The sequence below is a fragment of the Phalacrocorax carbo genome, chromosome 12 (genome assembly GCF_963921805.1).
Source record: "Phalacrocorax carbo chromosome 12, bPhaCar2.1, whole genome shotgun sequence".
NCBI classification, from domain to species: Eukaryota; Metazoa; Chordata; class Aves; order Suliformes; family Phalacrocoracidae; genus Phalacrocorax; species Phalacrocorax carbo.
The window spans coordinates 4,507,111-4,523,689 of NC_087524.1; the positions used below are offsets into that span (position 1 = coordinate 4,507,111).

Consider the following 16,579-nt stretch of genomic DNA (forward strand, 5'->3'; position numbering starts at 1 on the left):
GGAGGGTAGAGCAGCCCAGGAGTTAGCTGGCCAGGGAGTCCAGAAGTCCTGCAGTCTTGGATTTTGATGATTCGCATGGCAAGTGGGGCGAGCTTTCCAACTGAGTCAGCAGAGTAACAGGTGGATTTCGGTGGCATCTTGGCTGAGTTCTGCTAAAAGGTCACTGAAAAAGATGCTTCTTTGTAAAACATTTCCGTTTCAATGAATCAGGTTCTTTCTGTTGCAACTGAAATGTTTTTCTGAAAACCTGTTGTGTTGGAAAACTCCCAACCATTTCTCTCTCCTCCCATAGAGAGGAGAGGGGCTGTCTCCAGCCTTTGCTTCCCTTGTGCGCATTCAGGGTCCATCCCACAAAGCACACATCTGTTAAAGGGTCCAAATATTTTGTTCTGGGAAGTGTACGAGATCTTCAAACAGTATGAAAAGAAGGAAACAGTAGTACCCAATGAAAGACAGTGACACAGCATAGGTGTGTGATGAGAGCGTATCACCAGCTGAACAGGAAATTCAGCCTACCTCTTCTGAAGGACACAGGTCACTTCAGTTCCTGAAATGCCAGTTTGCACTAGGGATCTTTGATACTCTTTGACTGCAAACACTAGTAAACCATTTGAGGGCCAGGGAAAAACCCATAATGGGCCAAACCCACCCCTAATGTTACTGAATTAAACCACGGCTGATTTTGGCTATGGCTGCATTTTGACTTCTGACTGCAGAGGGACATGTGCGGTACACTCAATTATTTGTCATGAAAATACTAGCCAGAGAATTTAGCCCTCTTTATTTTTTTCATTTGTGCATGACTCCCAAATGGCAGTCCCTGCGAGTGTATCTATTACTTGTAAGCATTTACTAATGATTTGTGAACAAATGTTAGCATTTGGTTTGTTTCCATCTGTCATTCCTAGTGGCGGAAAGTGCCTGGCCACGTCATTGCACAGAGATGTGCCGTTCAGTTTTTCCCCTTCCTGACAACTCAAATAGAACAAATATATTTGTGAACAATTTTAAAGCAGTCAAGAAGGTCGCCTTCTGGTTGAAAGGATCATCAGCTTGCTAAGACAGAATTGTTCCCCCCTAAGTACAAGAAAATACGTTCAGGGTCTCGTACAGCCTGTGTTGTCCCCCACCCAATCGTTCAGGGGTGTTACTGCAGTGAACGTATGCATATCTGAGCCAGCAGTGTGGCGAGCCAGGGTGGGGTCCAGCACAGGCTGCAAACTCATCCAGGAACCAGGGGGGATATGTAGGCCCAGGCAGGATGTACTTGGCATGAGCAACAGGTTTTGATTGAACTTCACCTTTCCCACTCACCAAAAAATACTGCAGACTAGCTGGCACCATGTGATTTACGATTTTTAAGTGGCTCAGAAGAGATTAAAAAAATCAAGAGTCCTTGGAGGGGTAGAGGAGGAAGCATAATAACAGCTGAGGATGGAAAAGCAACCACCGAGGTAAGCGAAAGCATTATCAGCCTCAGAGAAAGAACTGGAAAAATTATGAAAGGTAGTGCAAACAAAAAGCCTGCAGACACTTTCACAATAAAGGCATTGAGTGTGCATGGCCCTTTGTCAAGGCTCCCAGGCTATCTGGCCAACAAATTCATGGACTCTTGTAAATGGCAGTTGCATACCTCTGTTTAGTTTTGCAAAACTTTGTACACTGTATATCCCGCAAATCTTGTCTGTTAGAAGACAGACTCTCTTCATCCTGTTTTCTGACTGCTTCATTGCCCACGACCCTGGTTTATCACTTTGGCAACAAATAATTGCAGGGTTTACACGCGTTGCCTCATTACCTGCAGCACTGCTGCACGCAGCATCCATCAGTGCTAGCAAATTGAAAGCCGGTTTAGGCATGCCTTCCCCAGCCATGGTTACATCTTTGACTGCCTTGTGGATCTATGAATTATATAGAAATACTTCTAATTACAAACCCCAGGCACCAGTTGTAGGCTAACTTTGTTAGTAGGGAAAATGTGTTTGCTTCTCCTACAGTGTGTGGTCCTTTTGCTTTCTTATAAAAATAGGAAGACATTTTTTAACAGTACTTTTATGCCTATTTTCATAATTTTCGTGGGTCAAAATATTCACTTGAATTAGTTTAGTTCAACAGAACACTTCAGCTTCAAATAGCACAGGACAGTTTGGATAGTAAAAATTGGTGTGTTTGATGTTGCATTAGCTTTTTGTGAAATAATCTTTCTATAAGGCTATTTCTGTGTTTTCAAAGCTGTTGAAAATCAGGCTCTTATAGCTCAATGGAACTCAAAAAACCAAGCATTATGAATGCATTCGTACACTTGCCTTCCTACATTTGTATTTCCCTTTGCTTCGTCTCTCTCTGCAGGCTCAAGGGACCAGATCCTTCCATGTTTCAAGCTGGCACAGCTCCACAAAACAGCTGTGCCAATTACTTCCAGCTGGGGACTGCCACTGGGTGTATAGCTGCTTGTACTGAAGTTGTTGCAATTACTATCATTATGTTATTTCTTGGCATGGAAAGGAAAAAGATGAGTGAGTGCTTGGAGGGCTTTGTTTAAGTGCAGCAGGACACTTACTCATGCAAACCGCTGAGAGCAACTGGGAAGTAAGCACAGCGGAGTGAACTTTTTGGAAAACCAGCTCTCATATTTAACTTGGTAAGGAGACAAAGCAATTCCTTAATGAAACCTAATAAACTCCAGGTCTGCCTGTTCCTTCAGAAAGAAAAGCATTTTTTCTGTGCGTTAGATTACCACTGCAGTGCCTATTATGCCCTTGCTTTTATTTAGTTTACAGAGATCTTTACCACAGCTCCAACCTGCAGGAGGTACTTGTGTAATACCAATGCTGAGAAAAACTATCACGTGATTTACCTCCGTCCAAAAAACAATTTTGAAGATTTGTTTCAAATGGTCTGTAACGCTATTCAGTCTCCTTTGATCCTGATGCTGGGAGGGGAACTCTTCTCCAGACACAAAATTAGAGTGGTCTGGAAGCAACTTGTTTCATCTGGCAGCTAGTGGGTCGAAGGGCTTACATTTTGTGTAGTTTAGCATACGCAAACACGGCAACCCTCGCAGGTGGAAGGGCTCCCATACCTTTGCATACCAAGCCAAGCAGTAGGTCAGTACCCCACAGACAAATGCTGTATTATATCTAGTCTAGGTGTTGTATTGCAACCAGTGCAACATAGCACATCTTCTGAAGATGATTTTTTTTTTTTGTTGTTATGTTATTACAGCACCAAGGCTCTGACAGCAGGTATTACCTCAGGCATCCTGAGACCTGTCAAAGACCTGCCTGTCGCACAGGCCCTGGCACCGCTCTGGCTTTGCCAGTGGAACAGAGACAGGACTAAGCTTATTTCTGTATTTTCCTCGTTAAAGTGTGACCTGAAGCCGTGATAAGGTCCCCTGAGGTGACAGGGCGGTCTCGGGGGTGCCGCTAACAGCACGCTCCCTGCCAGCGGTGCCATACGCTGCACCGGCCCGGTATGACAGAGGAGCGCCAGCGCCGTGCCGGTACCCGCCCTGAGGTCCCTTCACCGCAATTTTTTATTTATTACTCTTGTATTTACTCATTGCCATGCCCCCGGGGCTCGGCGGTACCACCCACCCCCACCCCGCCGAGTGAAGCCCCCGCGGAGCCGCGGCCACCTCGCAGCGCTTGCGCAAAGCGCGGAGGGCAGCCCCGATTCCCCTACGCCCGGCCGCCGCCTGGCCGGCACAGTAGCTCTTCCTGCGCTACGCAGTTTCCGTAGCCGTGTCCTCCGCTGCCCCCGCGTGGCGCCCCCGGTCGCCAAGCGCGTTTCTATGAGCCGCCCATAAACAACATGGCGGCCAGAAGGCCTTCTCTGCGCCGCCGTCTGTAGGTGGCGCGGTGGCTGAGGGGGCGTCGGGGCAGCGGTGTCCGGCGGCGCCGGCCGCCTCCGCTCTGCGGCCTCCCGCGCTCTCCCCCCTCGCCGGGGCCGCGGCGGGGGCGGCAGGGCCGCGCTCCGCCCCGCCCCGCCCCGCCGTGCCGTGCCGAACCGTGCGGGGGTGTCTGAGCGCCGGCTGCTGCATTGTCGCGGCAGCCCCGCTGGGGGTGCCCGCGGGGGTCCGCGGAGCGGCTCGGGGGCGGCGGCGGGAGGGAGGAGGAGAAGAAGAAGAAGAGGGCGCGGGCGCTGGGGCTCGGGTGCCGGCGGGAGCTGCCGTGAGAGGAGAGGCGCGGGCGGCCCCGAGAGAGGGGCGGCCGGGAGCGGGGCCATGTCGCTGCAGAGCCCGCCGGCGGCCACGGCTGCCGCCGACCTCCCCCCCGCCGACCCCGGCGCGGGGCTCCCGCCGGGCGCAGAGCTGAAGCAGGGCAGCGCGGCGTCCCCGTCGGCCGAAGAGGGTGGCGAGGATGAGGAGGAAGAAGAGGAGGAGGAGGAAGAAGAAGGGGAGAAAGAAAAGGAGCGAGAGAAACTGCCGCCCGTCCCGTCGGCATCCAGCGCGGCTGCCGGGGTAGGTCTCCCGCGGCCGCCGGCAGGGCCGAGCGACCCCTCAGCGCCCGGGGAGCGGGGCTGCCGGCCCCGGCCCCGCTGTCGGCTTCCCTGCCGCGTTATTCGTGGTGGAGGTGGTGGTGGTGGTGGTGAGCATCGTGTTCGTTTTCGTTCATGTTCTTTTCCGTTGAGAGGCTTTCATTCAAGTTTCTTAAAAATAACAAGTGCATCTGTAAGCGGTGACATAATGAAGCTATAAATTCTCTGTCTACTTATAGTTCTTTAACATTTTACAAGGCTCTGCTCTTTTGGGTTAGTCATGACTGAGGGTTTGCAGCATTGTGAGTGTTCGTTGAGGGTTTTCAGGGGTGGAGGGTTTCGGCTCTTAATACACTTAATACAAGATAGCTAACTGGAAAATACTTTTGTATTTTTAACTTATTATTAAGAGATTTTTTCCGTTTTTTACATTGCATTAAAGCAAAGGTGACAAAACACTGCGATAATTGATGAATGAGTTAACGCGGGTAAAAACTTTGAGAAGGATATCTGCCAGAATAATTTAATTTCAGAAGCCTCATTTAAGATTTTTAACTTTACTGCAGTTATGATTTTCTTTCTGCTGAACATACAATATTACAAAACATAAAATTTTCCTGGCATGAATTGAATATCTTACGTAGCTAAATGTTAAAGCTTTCTGTAACTTCAGTCCAACAACAGAGCAAAAATTTTACCAGTCCTGTAGTAAGTAATACAGTTAGGAGATTTTAATTCAACAGTTCTGGTAAGTATCTGACTTACTAGAAATTATCATTTGACATAATTTGAGTTTAAAAGATTGAGCATCTAATGTTTATGACTGTCGTGAAATAATTGTAATGTTAAATGAAGTAATCATAGGCAAACTGCAAACTCCTTGGAGCGGTTCTGCCAATTTTGTGTTTTGCCTACAATGTTCCAATTTTTTGAAGACTTTCAGTTTTGCAGATCTGTCTGAATGTGGAAGAATGTGTTTGTTCTTGTGATTCAAATACAGATTTGGTGGGAGAAGTCTGCCAGGGACAAGTGCCCAGGAGTTATTTGTACCTTTTGAAAATCTCCACTTCAGAATTTGAGTGGCACATGCTAGTGCCTTAGAATAAAGGTATAAGTGCTGGTCTAAAACATGTCAGGCTTAGCTCAGCTAATGACAAATGTGTGCAACTGGGCAGCCGTGTAGGCTTCACGCTGCCTTAAAAAAATCAGAAGAACTTGTTTGTAGATGGACATCCTTCATGCACCTCTGAACTGTTGGACACCCTTGGTGTACCTCTGAACTGTTGCCCAAGGGTGTACGTTGCCTCAGTTGACCTGCTACAGAGGAGCTCAGATCTGGCTAGGTGTGTTGGCTTGTCAAATACATGTGGGATTTTGAATTTATGAAGAGCTGCTGTGGGTTTTAATAGTATGTTACAGAGGGAGAGTTTTGCGGACAGTTGTAATAGATATTTCCATAACCCTGGATTTCTCTGTATGTAACAGCATGCAGTTTTTGATCCAAATATTCCAAATAAAGAATGCAGGTATGCTTTTGCAAGACCTTTATGAGTTGCCCTAAAGGAAGTGTTGGACTGTTGGTGTGCTAAGCCCTAGTTGTGACCAACCTACACATCTAATTCTAGGGCTTTGTGAAGTATGTTATGAGATTCATCTTACATAGTGTAATTTTAATGCAAGTTCTTGTATTAAAAGTTCTGATTGAATATATAAAAAAAAAATAATCAGTGTTACTTAACCAAATCCTCTCAAACACTTTTAAAGAGAGAGATATGTTCTCAGCTTCCTCCTCGTTAAACTGGGGGAAAGTTTGTAATTTGATGTGATGTAAAAAGGAGGAAATTACTCTTTAAAAAAAAACAACCAACTTATTCATAGGGTTTTTTTTCCTGTTAAAATTCCCTTCCTTTAAAAATACATACCTGTTACAAATATAGTGATACTCCAGATTAATTTTTCTATTCTCTCTGCCTATTTCTAAATCTATAGCCATCATATGACGACTGTGTTGATATAGGTACTATACCCTGTCCCTATATGAAGTGAGCCTCAGATATCCTTGTCTGAGAACATCTCCCCAGATTTCGTTTAGCTGACATTTTCTTCAGTGCACTAAAGACCCACTACAGATTTGTGCAACTGATGTGGCATGACTAGAGCTTCCTCAAAGGCAATATGAAGGTGTGACACATCGTTTAAGGAGTTTCCATTCTCAGCAATAGCTGTGGTAAAGGTCAGAGTTTTAGTAAGTCAATAGATAACCATGGTATCCTTTTTCTCCTGAGAGCATGTGCGTGAAAGATATTTCATCTGGAGTTTAAGATGGCTGCAGCTTGGAATAAAGGGATTATGTGACTATTGCTATTGTCATTCATATTGTAGCTTTTTCTAGCTGAGGGCCGTGTGGAATTGGAGAAGAATGGTTACTCTTTTTTGGTTCTTTTTTTTTTTTAATTTTTGGCTTTTATTTCTAAGGAAAGCTGCAGAGATCAAATTAGTCCATGAATAAATTAACATGTTCCTGTAAGGAGTACAGGTGTTTCTTATGGGCCAAATGGTGACTAGAAATAATGCATAAGGGATAAGGGTTTGGAGGTCAGTATTCAGATTCTGAAAAGAAACTTGTGGGAAGCTAAATAACTTGCTTCCTGGTAAGCAGGAACAAGTAGGGACTTCTGTAAAGCTAAACCAGTCCTATGTTACGACTTTTGAGATATGAATGGAAGGGAAAAACCTACATCTTGAGTAGGCTGTTACATTAACAGCTGCCTTTAGGTAATCTGAGCATCTTCCATGTCTTCTTGCAGAAGGAAGAAAACCTTTTACTCCTCACTGGCCTACTTGTTATGTACACATGCGTCTTGAGTGAGTTATGTTGGGGCTAGAGAGTATGATTTTTAGGTAACTCTTCCAGATAGTCTTTTGCCTCTTCCCAGAAAGCACTCTGTGTGTGCTCTTTGCAGTTGGACTTACTTTCACCATCTACTTTAACTTCAATAATGAAAAATATAGAACCATAGAATCATTAAGGTTGGAAAAGCCCTCTAGGATCATCAAGTCCAACCATCAATGCAACACCCCCCAGGGCTCCTAAACCATGTCCCCAAGTGCCACGTCTACACATCTTTTGAATACCTCCAGGGATGGTGGCTCTACCACTTCTCTGGGCAGCCTCTTCCAATGCCTCATCACTCTTTCAGTAAAGACATTTTTCCTAATATCCAATTTAAACCAACCCTGACACAGCTTGAAGCCATTTCCTCTCATCCTATCACTACTAACTTGGGAGAAGAGACCAACCCCCACCTCACTACAACCTCCTTTCAGGCAGTTGCAGAGCACGATAAGGTCTCCCCTCAGCCTCCTCTTCTCCGGGCTAAACACCCCCAGCTCCCTCAGCCGCTCCACATCAGACCTGCTCTCCAGACCCTGCCCCAGCTCCGTTGCCCTTCTCTGGACACGCTCCAGCACCTCGATGTCCTTCTTGTACTGAGAGGCTCAAACCTGAGCCCAGCACTCGAGGTGGGGCCTCCCCAGGGCCGAGCACAGGGGCCCCATCCCTGCCCGGCTCCTGCTGGCCACACCAGTGCTGACACAAGCCCGGGGGCTGGTGGCCTCCTTGGCCACCCGGGCACTGCTGGCTCATGCCCAGCCGGCTGTCAGCCAGCACCCCCAGGGCCTTCTCCGCCGGGCACTTCCCAGCCACTCCGCCCCAGGCCTGGGGCACTGCCTGGGGTTGGTGTGACCCAAGTGCAGGACTTGGCACTTGGCCTTGTTAAACCTCATACAATTGACCTCAGCCCATCGATCCAGCCTGTCCAGGTGCCTCTGCAGAGCCTTCCTACCCTTGAGCAGATCAATAGTTTTATCAAGGATAATGCTAGTACCTCTCCAGTCTTACGGAGGGCTTAATGCTCTGGAAAACTTGCACTAAGAAGCCAGCAGAGCTGTGAGTTATTAATATGCTCTATAAAAAGAGGATTAAAGATTGCTTTGATCCACTTACCCCCCCTAAGTATTCTGTATGTGGCGGTTCCATTTCCTGATGGCAGTATGTGTGTAGAGTCTTAGGCCCTAGAGGCTCACTGACCTCCTACAAAATTTTGTAAGTATGACATGGTGCTGTACACCTGTCCTAGATTACTCTCCCAGGAGGTGTCAGAGATCCTTATTAATGAGCATGTAGTTTCCCAGTATTCCTCCAGGGCTTTCCAGTAAAGCCTTTGTCCATATGTTTGTCTAATGTTGTTGGAACCGCACTTGGAGCGAGATTATGGTGTTAAATAGCACATGCAGGGGTTGTTCTTTCTGATCGCTGCTGAGGAAGGTGGCATTAAGAACCACCTTTTTAAATAACTGTTCAACTGTACTCTTTCAGTGCTATGGCTGGAGTAGAAAGCTGAGTCAGTCATAAAGGCTGTCACAATAGAAGCTCCTCTTCTTAATCATCCATGATCTCTATTCCCTATTAATCATAATGAGACTAGTCCAAGCTCCAGAGGTTTTCTACCTAGAGCATAATGTTTTGTGACACAGCAGATTAACCCCAGATCTGGATTTGTTTAAGTCCTTTTTCAATCAGTCATGTCTTGCCATGTTTGTTCATGGTCTGTTTTATTCCAGTCACGTGCCAGGTGATTTTTAAGAAGCATCTTAATGATATTTCAGAGATTATAGATTAAAAGAAAAAGTTAATGTTAAAATTATAGTGGTAATTGAATTTTATTTTTTAATGCTTGTTGCATACAAGGAATTTGGAGCTAGAAATTGAAACTTGGTATTTTTAAAGCCAGAAGTCCTGCTGATTGTTCAAATTTATAATTTGTTGAGTTATAAGCCATGGAAAAATGGCTGTTTGTGCCACGGTTATTTAAAATTCCTGGCAGCGTACCAGCTTGTGTACACTGTGGCATGGCAGGTTTATTGGCTGTGTTATTACCCTCCTGGTGATATTTCAGGATGTTGTGGTAGAAGTGAAGTGCTTTCCTCAGAACTCTGGCTGCAGTCTTAGTCCAAATTTACTACTCCTAATGGGAAAGGGAAATACATGGGTTTTAAAAAAAAATTGGTAGGAAATTACGTTAGTTATTCTAGAATTTTTATTCTCCATTGGCGAATTACAGTTTTGATTCGCATGAAAACTTTTTTTTCTAACTGAGAGTGCAGATAGAAGATATCAAGCAAAGGAATCTTTGGTTTAACATGAGGCTGAAAATCATGATGTTCAGGGAGAGGGTGTCTATTTTTTTTTTTGAGTTGATCTACCTTTGCCTGCTATCAACTGATGACTTGGACCTGAGATGGAAATTAAAATCCTCATGTGACTTCTGCCATTTGGGAATGACAAATCTAAGTCCAGGGACTTGGGCAAGCCCCTTAACCCACCTATACTTTGCAAATTCTCCGGAGTAAATAACTATATTTAATAGCACTCGGTGTCAAACAGTGTGATTGGCACAATTCTTTGGAAGTCTGAGTGATTTCACTTCTCTTCAGTGTTAAAACACATTAGTACTCAACATTCCTTAGCAAAGGTTTGTGTAGACTCCTTGGTGGCAGCACATATAGGTACTCAAGCATTTCTTTTTTTAAACACGGTCTTAACAAATGTTTGTTGGTCAGCCTTTCTTCAGTGGCAGCTGATGCTGATGTTCTCGAATCACTGGGGTTTTTACCCAGGTAGCCAGCATTTAAATTCTATTAGCAGGTTAGCTCACATAGCATTTATTGCCCGACATTTCAGGTTTTGGGAAATTTGTTGAAAGCATGTTAGGCTTATTTGGAAAAAGGAATATGTGACACTTTAATCTGTTTAAACTGAGCTGCATGTAGTGAGGAATATAAAAGTAGTTAGAAATTAGGATACAGAATGTTAGAATATTGTTGAAAGCATTCTAATTGTATTGTGTTTTCCTCACAGTAATCCAAGGATATCTTCATATCTTGCAAAATCATACTTGAGGTTTTTGAATGTAATGGAAAGGAATTTTGTGGTATGTCTCCTGATTCAATTTGAAACAAACTTGCAGAATCATTATTCATGTTTTATTTAGGTATTACCAATCTGATTTCAAGGTAAGAGATACTTAAGTATTCTGTGTAATACCTCAGGAGTAAGATTATTCTTGCAGTAATGTATTAGCCCTTTATAGCATGCTGTCATCTTAATTACAGGGGTTGGAGAGAGGAGCCAAAAATCAGTTTTCCACTTTCAGCAACTTCATCACCACTATCAACCAAAAGAAAGAAGGCATCGGAAACAGAAATTCACCTACGCAACTTGTAATACCCAACATCAAAAACGGTAAGAGAATAAAAGCCCTGTGTTACTTAGTCACCAATTTAAGAAGGTGCTCACTGTTCTGCCAATATATTTATTGTGGTAGTGCCAGAAAATCTAGAATTCTAGACTTCATTAAATTGTGCTGTGCTGTACGTTGTACAGGCAGTGATATATATTGTAGTCTGTCCTCTTGTAGAGGTTATGTCATAGAGACAAGTTGGATAAGAAAAACAAATAGACCTGGAGAATGGAATAATCATATGAAGTTTGAAAGAAAGTTACAGATCAGTAGCCCATCTGCAGATACTGTTTGTCTAACTGCAGTCAGATGGCCATTGCTCTAGAAATTGTGTCGGAACTTTGGGGGGAAGATTTTTCTGTCGCTATCTGTAGGATGGCAGGGATTAGGCAAGAATAGGGCTCTTAAGGGAGACAGTTGCTGAAAGTTGCTATTTTTTCAGTGAAAGTGAAGGCCAGTGATGACACAAAAATTCACAGGCAAAGATTGGTAAGTTCTGAACAGCTTTAAAGGCAAGAAGGAAGGTGGTTGTAGCATGATGAGGGAACGATAATCAATGAAAAGATAGAAAGTGGAGCTGTGTATTCAGTATGGTAGGCTAGAATTGTGAAGCCACATGAGATGACATTGGGGTTAGACCTGAAACTTCTATTAGGTTTTTGGGCTAGGATATGGAATTTCAGGAATTTGGGATGACTTTTGATAAAAAGCTGTACAAACATTTGTCAGGTTTGTACTGATCTTGCCTCTGAGCAGGCCCCCCTCAGCCTTATTATGCTGGGGTTCTCCAAGTCTTTATAGCACTCAGCGAATTCGAGGCTAGAAAGAAAAAGACTGCATTAATTAAGAGACCTCAGTAGTGCCAGTTTGAAACAAAACTATGGGCAGGAATTGTCAGTTTCAAAGCTGTGCAAAAAAAGGTGGCTTACACCTTTCAGGATTAGATCCTTACTAAAATAATCTTTGTATCCTTTCTAGCTACACTGCAAAAGTAGAAGTCAATGCAAGACTTTTTTTTTCTTTTTTTTTTTTAAGCAATTTTTGTTACGGAGTAAGGAGGTGCTTTCTACTTAAAAAAAAGGCAATTGCTGAAACACAGAAGACAGTTACGTGTAAATGACAGCTTGGTAGGATTTTGTACTTTGCTCGAGTCACACTGTACTACACAAAGGAAACCAAGGTGGCTGGAGGTAGCCAGGGAAGAATTCTCCCACTGCTGCATAACTTAGAGGAGTTAAGGTAGAAGTGGTGCTTTTGAGAGCAATACTTGGGGTAAGCAAAGAAGATGATGCTGCAAAGCAGGTCAGAGCTCTGCTGATTCTTACAAAGTGCTGTAAGGTTGAGCTAACAAAGCCGGAAGAACAACCTTCAGGTGGCCATTGCGCACTCATATATATTTTTAAAGAAAAGTTGTCGTATGTGAATTGCATGTAAACAATTGCAATATTGTTGGAATCTGAAAGTCCTCAGAGGAAAGAGGTGTTTTGCCTTTCTTGGGTAACTTTATTTTCCTCAGAAGCTAAAAGTGACCTCTTGTCAATATTAACTACTCAGCTGCTAGCCTTTTCACAGAAACATGCATGCCGTTGATTCATAGACTCCAAGTTACTGTCTTTCATTATTTAAGCCTTAATTGTTTCCTGCCCATCTTCTGTCTGAATAGTTGCTTAATACAATCTTATGTTATGATATGAAAGCCTGCTGCTTAATAATTTAGGACAAAGTAAAATTAAATCTAGTATTGGGCCAAGCAATGTGAAAAATACAATACCCTTTTGCAGAATTCTTTTTACTATATAGAAGAATTCTGCGTCATCCCCCCCAGCTTTTTTTTTCTTTTTTTTTTTGTACATGGCAAGAATGGTAAACTCTAAACATGCCTCTCTCTCAACATGCACTGGGTTCTTGCTGCACATGATACTGTCCTGGTTGTAATTACCACCTTGTAAGTACTTAGCTGTCAATTTTGGCCACACTAATGCATGGCCATATTTATTCTAGTCAAGGATATATTCTTGAAATTGACCTGAATGGGTAACATTGAGCAGATATTCTGGTAATTTCAGGATCAGAGTAACCTGCCTATGTAAAACCAGATTATTTTTGCTAACAGTCCAAGGTGCACTCAAAATTTTTTGAGTGTGTTCTATGGAAAAAATAATTGAAACAAACTCCTCACTTAAAAATGCTTCTTCTCCTGTTCTGGAGTTCAGGAATGATGCTTGGTCGGTCAATTCTGCTTTGCATCAGTAAGATTTTCTTCCTCAAAGTTTTCGATCATTCCCTAAGTAGTCATGAATTGCTGAGTCTTTTTACATGATGTGACTGGGCAAACAGCCAGAAATGATTGCTTTTTCTTGTCTTGTAATACTGTGTTATTGCTGCTCATCAGCTCAATACATAAAGTTTCAAGTTTCTCCTCAATGGAACTCAAGTAACAGATCGTAATTAATATTTTTGAATGTCAGATAAATAAATCTATTTACAAATAGACTTGAATTATGGCAAAACATACTGAAGTTGACAGTATTTATTAAACATATTATTAAAACTCAGATTTTGTATATCTAATTTAAGCTGCATATATTTCAAAGAAAATTATATCACTGGCAAGGGTACAAGTTGCCAGCTTAGCACCTGCAGCTTCAATTTACTGAAATTAGAAACAGCTTCTGTCAGCAGCTGTCTCTTCTGCAGATGCGGAGATAATATTTTTCTTATTTCAGTGTATTCAGCTGGTTATAATTCAATGTTTAATCCATTTAAAATTGAGAAGGCAGAATGAGAGCTGAATTAGAATGACTTGTCTTTCTCAGAGTATAAAAATAAGACATAGTCGTTAGGTTTTTTTAAGTCAGTCCATCCTGTTTTCAGAGAATGATGTGCAATAGCAGAGCACTTGTGTGGTGGGTTTGTTTGACACCTTGGCTTGAATTAGTTTAGTAACTGTGTGTCCACTGTGATTTTTAAATTACTGCTCCTCTCTTTAATCCACCTGTGAGAGTGGGCAAGGTTCCATACCTATAATTGGTGCCATACTTGGGGGATTTGAGGGCAGCTCTGATCTATTACCACCTGACAAATGGTGGCTGAGTTGAATCACAATGACAGTGTCTCTATCATTAGCATGAGTGAAGAGAATCTGCCTTTGGGTTTGGGGGATTTTGTTAGCAACTATTTCCCTGCTGTGATAAATGAAGTAGACAGCGGAGTAGTGATGCTACTTTGATGTTTAGTTAATTGTAAAAAACAACAACTCTTGGAATTGTGGCTTAGGGGGTTCTTAGACAATTCATAGAGGATTTTGGTTTAATATATTTGAATTTTGAGGGTGCTTTTATACAGTGCCTTTGTTTCCAAACATGCGTCATAATTCATGTAAATGCTTTTAAAAACACGCAGTATAAATCAGACCAAAAAAAGCATTTTAAGGATATTTGAGAAGACACTGTCATAAAATGGATGTTTGTGTATACTGCATTGGAAGGGGTTTTTTGTGTTTTTGGTGGATTTACCTTGGCTGGCTGCCAGACACTAACTGAGCTGCTCTATCACTCCCCCTCGTCAGCAGGACACAGGGAGAAAACAAGATGAAACAGCTCATGGGTTGAGATAAAGGCAGGGAGTCCACTTTCCAATTACTGTTACATGCAAAACAGGCTTGACTTGAAGATACTAATTTCTTGCCGGTTAAACAAAAGAAAAGCAAAACTCAAAACACCTTCCCCTGGCCCCCCTTCTTCCCAGACTCAGCTTCACTCCTTTGTTCCCTGCTCTTCTAGCTCCTTTCCCCAGGCAGTGCAGGGGGTGAGGAATGGGGGTTGCAGTCAGCTCATAAAACTTCATCTCTGCTACTCCTGCTTTGCACTGATCCAGCACGGGGTCTCTCCCACGGGATACAGTCTTTCACAAACTTTTCCAACATGGGTCCTTCCCACAAGCTGCAGTTCAAGAACTGCTCCAGGCTGGGCCCCTTCCACAGGGTACAGTCCTTCAGGAACAGCCTGCTCCAGTGTGGGTCCCCCACAGGCCACAATTCCTGCCAGCAGCGTGTGCAGGCATGGGTTCTCTATGGGCTGCAGGTGGATATCTACTCCACTGTGGCCCTCCATGGGCTGCAGGGCACCGCCTGCCTCACCATGGTCTTCTCCGCTGGCTGCAGGGGAATCTTTGCTCCAGAGCCTGCAGCACCCCCTCCCCTCCTTCTCCACTGATCTGGGTCTGTGCAGGATGATTTCTCTCTCTTCTTTTTAATCCTTCCTCTCTCAGCTGCTGAGCGGTGGTTTTTTTACTCTTTCTTAAATATGTTATCACAGAGGCACTACCTGCATCATTGATTCCAGTGGTGGGTCTGTTTTGGAGCTGTCTGCATCTGACACAGGGGCAGCCCCATCTCTCCTCTCACAGAGGCCACCCCTGCAGCCCTCCACTACCAAAAACTTGCCACGCAAACCCTATACAATGTTCTCGGATCAAATATAAAGTAAGGAGAAGAATAGAAAGACATTGTTAAAGCACTGCTATTTATACTTAGAATAGACAGCCAAATTTATTGAGAATAAATGTTTCAAGATGCTACTGTTTTAACAGCAATTCTCTGCAAGACAGAAAACTTGCATTTCCCATTCAGTTTATTGGAGAGATTCTTTTAGGAGGCTGTAGATGATCCACAGTCAGCTCTAGCTGAAATTACATATCACAGTATGGAAAAACTGAAGACTTGTCCTTGTACATCAGAAAACAGTTGGACTTTGGTGTGGTTGTGCTTGAGATTTTTCTTAGATGCAGGGAACACCAGTGTTACAGTTTGTACATTACAATATTTACAACATATATTGTAAATACAATAATGGACAACACTAGTATTAGTGGCTAATAGCTGCCAGTCATGGGCGGCTCCGTTTGTCTTTCAAACAGCAAAGGATCACCCTGGGTAACTCTATAGTTCCATGACATCCTTTGAATTTATTTTTTTAATTATGTTCTAACTTGCTTAGCCTGAGTTCCTTATAGGTTCACATAGATGTGATGTTCAGAATAGGCACTTGGCTTAATGCTTAGAAGGTTGACCATCTACAGCTACAAATAGATTTAATGAAAATTCTGCAGCACTCATTTCTAGAAATGAACTTCTATATGAACTTGAGGTTTTCTTGTGTGATGTGAATGCTGCTGTTTGTATACCAGGGTGTTATTACTGATGTAATACCAGTGCATCTTATGTAAGTACAGTATTTTGCTATTTTCCCTAATAATGAATTGAAATACAGAGGACCAGCTGTTTTTTGTGTTTTTTTGGTATTTTTGTAGCACTATGCCAACAATTCATTTGTGAAAATCTGTCTTGGTTTTCTTTGGTTTTGTAATAGACAAATAATTTGTTTGCAACTTTGTCCAGCAGTTCATTTATAAAATAGTGGAGACTGCTGTCCTTCGGAAAGCCTTAGATAGGAGACAGACTGGCCAATTTTCTCCCTCCTCTGGCAGAAGGAAGCACTTTGTTCACAAAGACTTGGTTACAGATTCAGGACACAGTGTTTGTTCGTAGGGTTTTATTTCCCTTCAGTTAGTGGAAGCTTCCATGCTTTCTGGGATGAGCCACATGGTAAGAAAAGTACTTGGATGAGTAAAGATTTAAAAGACAAAGAATCAGAAGGCAGGGAGAGTTTTTTGGGGTTGGTGTCCCATGTCCTGTCTCCCCCCCCATATCTATATTTCACTAGCTAACTGTCTGTTTATATGATTGCATTGTACTTATTTATTTATTGGCTTTTTTGGTTGTGTTCTTTTTTTTA

General features: G+C 43.1%; 1 protein-coding gene across 12 annotated transcripts in view; it reads left to right on the forward strand.

Moving 5' to 3' along the window:
- Nucleotides 1-3,890: 3,890 nt before the first annotated feature.
- The window catches only part of HECTD2 (HECT domain E3 ubiquitin protein ligase 2), a 41,192-nt gene continuing 28,503 nt past the window's right edge, over nucleotides 3,891-16,579 (forward strand). For 2 of the 12 annotated variants that reach the window (XM_064463792.1, XM_064463791.1), the window contains exons 1-2: nucleotides 3,893-4,465; nucleotides 10,657-10,786. In XM_064463792.1, the coding sequence (XP_064319862.1) occupies nucleotides 4,229-4,465; nucleotides 10,657-10,786 (367 nt within the window). In that variant the 5' untranslated portion in view covers nucleotides 3,893-4,228. Of the gene's footprint in view, nucleotides 4,466-10,656; nucleotides 10,787-16,579 lie in introns of all 12 variants that reach the window. The other 10 variants (XR_010374946.1, XM_064463796.1, XR_010374947.1 and 7 more) reach the window with 8 other exon arrangements.